This window comes from Cynoglossus semilaevis, chromosome 13 (genome assembly GCF_000523025.1).
Source record: "Cynoglossus semilaevis isolate Cse_v1.0 chromosome 13, Cse_v1.0, whole genome shotgun sequence".
Classification (NCBI taxonomy): domain Eukaryota; kingdom Metazoa; phylum Chordata; class Actinopteri; order Pleuronectiformes; family Cynoglossidae; genus Cynoglossus; species Cynoglossus semilaevis.
The window spans coordinates 1,972,945-1,977,278 of NC_024319.1; the positions used below are offsets into that span (position 1 = coordinate 1,972,945).

A 4,334-nucleotide genomic window follows, 5' to 3' on the forward strand; every position below is an offset into this window, starting at 1 on the left:
CGGTTGAAGCTCTCGATGTCGTCGCCTTCCAGCACCAACACGGACTGACTGGGGTTCACGTGGACCTGCACGGTGGACAAGTCCACATTAGTTAGAGCCTGGACTCAGGCGAACAAATCTTGTGCTCAGAATTAATTTAAACATGTTTGGATTTTGGTTCCACCAAGAATCAAACCAAAAAAACATGATTCTTGTCTAATTTTCATTTTCACTTCATGTGTTCACAGCAGATCTGCTGCAACAAGCTGCCACTTGGAGGCGCCAAGTATGTGGTTCCTCTGGGAATTGAACCTGCTACCTGCTGCTAACTGCTACGCTATAGAGTTACATAGAGAACTTGCATCGGTCGGGAATTGAACCCGGGCCTATATAGACATACATTGACTCCCCACAGGGTCTACCTTCATCCCGGAGCCCAACGTCTCCAGGTCTCCAAAGTCCAGGCCCTCCCTGCAGGCGTACAGACACTCCACCACACTGTGAGGCTCCACGCTGCCGGGCCGCACCGTCAGCCCAGACAACAGGCCGTGGTAACCACCGACGTACTTCACTGGAGAGCAGAGACAATCAGCAGTGAATTCACCGTGTGGTGAGAGACCAATCAGCTGAGAGATCAGCTGATTGGTCTGAGCACCGTCATTCAGAAAACAAGAGGAGAAGAAGAAGAAGAAGAAGAAGACGAGTCACCTGAGTCTCTGGTCTCTGGGATGGAGTTGTTGACGATCTGCTTCTGCTTCTCCTCAGGCTCTGCACACAACAACAAAACAAAACAATAAAAACAGCAGCGTGAGATCCAGAAACGTCTGTCCTTAAAATAAAAACCAATTTCACAAAGACTCAGACCAAACCACATTCAGTCACTGCCTGAATAAAGAAACGACTTCAGGTTTTTACCACCCTGTCTGAGAAACAGCCGGACCGAGGACTGAAGGACTGAGTGAAAGGACGATCACAGTTATCAGGATTGACAGGCAGGAATTGAAGAAAATAAACAATTTATAACAAAGAGGAATCAATAAAACTCTGACCGTGAGAGAGAAACAAATGGAGACGGTTTGTTAAAAACCAACTCCTCGTCATCCTGCAGCAGCTGCTGCCACACAGACAGCTGAGCTGTGTGTGTGTGTGTGTGTGTGTCGTCATTAATTGGCAGTTTCCCATTTTACCCCGTGTTTTTGGACTGAGCGGCTGCTGCTGCTGCCTGTGTTTCCAGGTCGTCCTGAATAATTGATTTGACACTGATATTATTAGCTCTTCATCCTCACTGTTATAATGAGTGAAATGACGGAGTGAAGGGGCGCGGCCTGGAGACGCCTCGGGGGGGTTTGAACCCGTCACTGCTCGTCTGGTGGATGGCAGTTTGTCTCTGCTGACGTGTGGGGTAAATAACATGGAACAGAAGGTGGCGCTCACGACACTGCACAAACTCGTCGTCCGTGAATCTCACCCCAGCAGGCGCCGATGAACATCCTCTGTCGGGCGGCTGGGTTGGGGATGGCTCCGTTGTCGTGGATGAGTGCAGGGTCAAAGGTCACGCCGTCCACATACAAGGTCACTGACGGGAACTGGACGCTGAGCGACAGATGATGCCACTCACTGTCACACACCTGATGAAACACAGAGACGACAGGAAGTACAAAAAAAGACGTCAAGAGTTTCTAAGAACATGATTCAAATGTTTTCATTATTTTATTTTATTATATTTATTATTACTTTATTATAGGATGTCAGTAGTGGGTAGTACAGTATATATACTGTCTATATATCTCTATATATAGAGAGAGAAATATTAAAAGTCTAGTGTCCATTTACAGCAAAGCTAAAATAAGTGTCCAACCGTAAATCGTACTAATTTGTTCCTGAAGTAAAAAAAAAAAAAACAGAAACAAAGTTTTCCTCTCATGTTTCCTTCGTCTTTTCAAGGATAAAAAGACGGGGAGGGAAAGGTGATCCAGGCGGGGGCAGAAAGGACGACGGGGGCAACAATATATGCCTCAGACAGAAGGAGTGAACAGATGTTCTGTGGTCGGATCAGTCGGATCAGTCGGACAGCTCCAGTCCAGTCACATTAATCTGTCTGGACCAGACGCTCCTGTCCAATCACAGCCATCTATGTCGACGACCAACGCATCTATATCTAGAACTAATTGCCTGCCACACAGACAGCTGAGCTGTGTGTGTGTGTGTGTGTGTGTCGTCATTAATTGGCAGTTTCCCATTTTACCCCGTGTTTTTGGACTGAGCGGCTGCTGCTGCTGCCTGTGTTTCCAGGTCGTCCTGAATAATTGATTTGACACTGATATTATTAGCTCTTCATCCTCACTGTTATAATGAGTGAAATGACGGAGTGAAGGGGCGCGGCCTGGAGACGCCTCGGGGGGGTTTGAACCCGTCACTGCTCGTCTGGTGGATGGCAGTTTGTCTCTGCTGACGTGTGGGGTAAATAACATGGAACAGAAGGTGGCGCTCACGACACTGCACAAACTCGTCGTCCGTGAATCTCACCCCAGCAGGCGCCGATGAACATCCTCTGTCGGGCGGCTGGGTTGGGGATGGCTCCGTTGTCGTGGATGAGTGCAGGGTCAAAGGTCACGCCGTCCACATACAAGGTCACTGACGGGAACTGGACGCTGAGCGACAGATGATGCCACTCACTGTCACACACCTGATGAAACACAGAGACGACAGGAAGTACAAAAAAAGACGTCAAGAGTTTCTAAGAACATGATTCAAATGTTTTCATTATTTTATTTTATTATATTTATTATTACTTTATTATAGGATGTCAGTAGTGGGTAGTACAGTATATATACTGTCTATATATCTCTATATAGAGAGAGAGAAATATTAAAAGTCTAGTGTCCATTTACAGCAAAGCTAAAATAAGTGTCCAATCGTAAATCGTACTAATTTGTTCCTGAAGTAAAAAAAAAAACAGAAACAAAGTTTTCCTCTCATGTTTCCTTCGTCTTTTCAAGGATAAAAAGACGGGGAGGGAAAGGTGATCCAGGCGGGGGCAGAAAGGACGACGGGGGCAACAATATATGCCTCAGACAGAAGGAGTGAACAGATGTTCTGTGGTCGGATCAGTCGGATCAGTCGGACAGCTCCAGTCCAGTCACATTAATCTGTCTGGACCAGACGCTCCTGTCCAATCACAGCCGTCTATGTTGACGACCAACGCATCTATATCTAGAACTATTTCTAATCAATAAGAGGTGGGAACACGCCCCCTGTAGGTTTAGATTTGAAATGATAAACGACGAATCAACAAGTTTAAAATATAATTTCAAAAAGAAAACATTTGTATTTATGACCAGAAATACTTTGACTGAGGGAAATACTATGAGCTGCGAGTATTATGAATGTTGGATATAATACTGCCTGGTACCACAAGATCCACAGCCCTGTACTGGTCCGGGACCCATGGTTTGGACCACGCCCAGTCATGTTTTGTGTTAAAGCAGAGGAACGGGGGAGACGGGTGAGACGGGTGAGACCATCAGTACCTGCTCCAGTTTCCACAGGAACTTGACGGGCCGCGCAGTGGAGACGTCGGGCCAGTAGAAGAGAGAGAGACGACAGCCGTGGACGGAGAGGGAGTAGTGGGAGAAGGAGTCGTCTGGAGGAGGAAAACACAGACGTCACCATGACGACAGCTCACAGCTCAAGGTCAACAAGTCAAAAATGTTTTTGTTTTTTTTAAGTGACTCCAGTCCATTCACTAATGTTAATGATTATCAGGGACCAATGAAAAGGAGCTGAAGAGCCACGAGGGGACTGGGAGCCACGGGTTGCACACCCCGAAACTGTCAGTGGGTCGATATACACAGTAGTACAACAACGATATACAGTAAGTGTTTAATGGATGGCAGGTGATGGGGGCGGGGCTGTCACCACTGACCTGTCACCTCTGACCTCTGACCTCTGCTCTGGTAAAGATGATAATCGCCGCTGCCATAAAAACCCACCGTTCTTGACCGTGCTGCAGACGATGGTCTCCTCCTCTCTGCGACTTCCTCTGGTCTGAGTGGTGGTTGGCTGGATGTTGGCCCCGCCCCTTCGCATCCACAGCTGCAGGGTGAAGTGGTCGCCCGACAACGCCGAAACAACAGAGTCGGGAACTACGGCAACGTGGTTGGAGCCGTTGAAGGAGAAAACCAGGGACGAGTCAGAGGAGGGGAGGGTGGGGAGGGCCGAGGTCCAGTTGGCCGTGGGGGAGGGCGGAGGGAGGAGGTCTACCTCACCCCGAACAGCACCTGGTGGGGGAAACAGAGAAAAACACGAGTTATTATTTCAGTTTCACAAGTCCATGGTGACGGGGTGGGGGTGGA

The 4,334-nt window shown here is 48.0% G+C and overlaps 1 protein-coding gene across 1 annotated transcript in view; it reads right to left on the minus strand.

The window, feature by feature from the left end:
• The window catches only part of clstn3 (calsyntenin 3), a 17,718-nt gene that overhangs the window by 5,902 nt on the left and 7,482 nt on the right, over window positions 1-4,334 (minus strand). The window contains exons 8-13 of the mRNA XM_025061345.1: window positions 3,972-4,259; window positions 3,510-3,622; window positions 2,506-2,665; window positions 688-747; window positions 402-550; window positions 1-65 (exon numbers count right to left, since the gene is read on the minus strand). The exon at window positions 1-65 is cut by the window's left edge and continues 96 nt beyond it. Of these exons, the coding sequence (XP_024917113.1) occupies window positions 1-65; window positions 402-550; window positions 688-747; window positions 2,506-2,665; window positions 3,510-3,622; window positions 3,972-4,259 (835 nt within the window). The remainder of the gene's footprint in view (window positions 66-401; window positions 551-687; window positions 748-2,505; window positions 2,666-3,509; window positions 3,623-3,971; window positions 4,260-4,334) is intronic.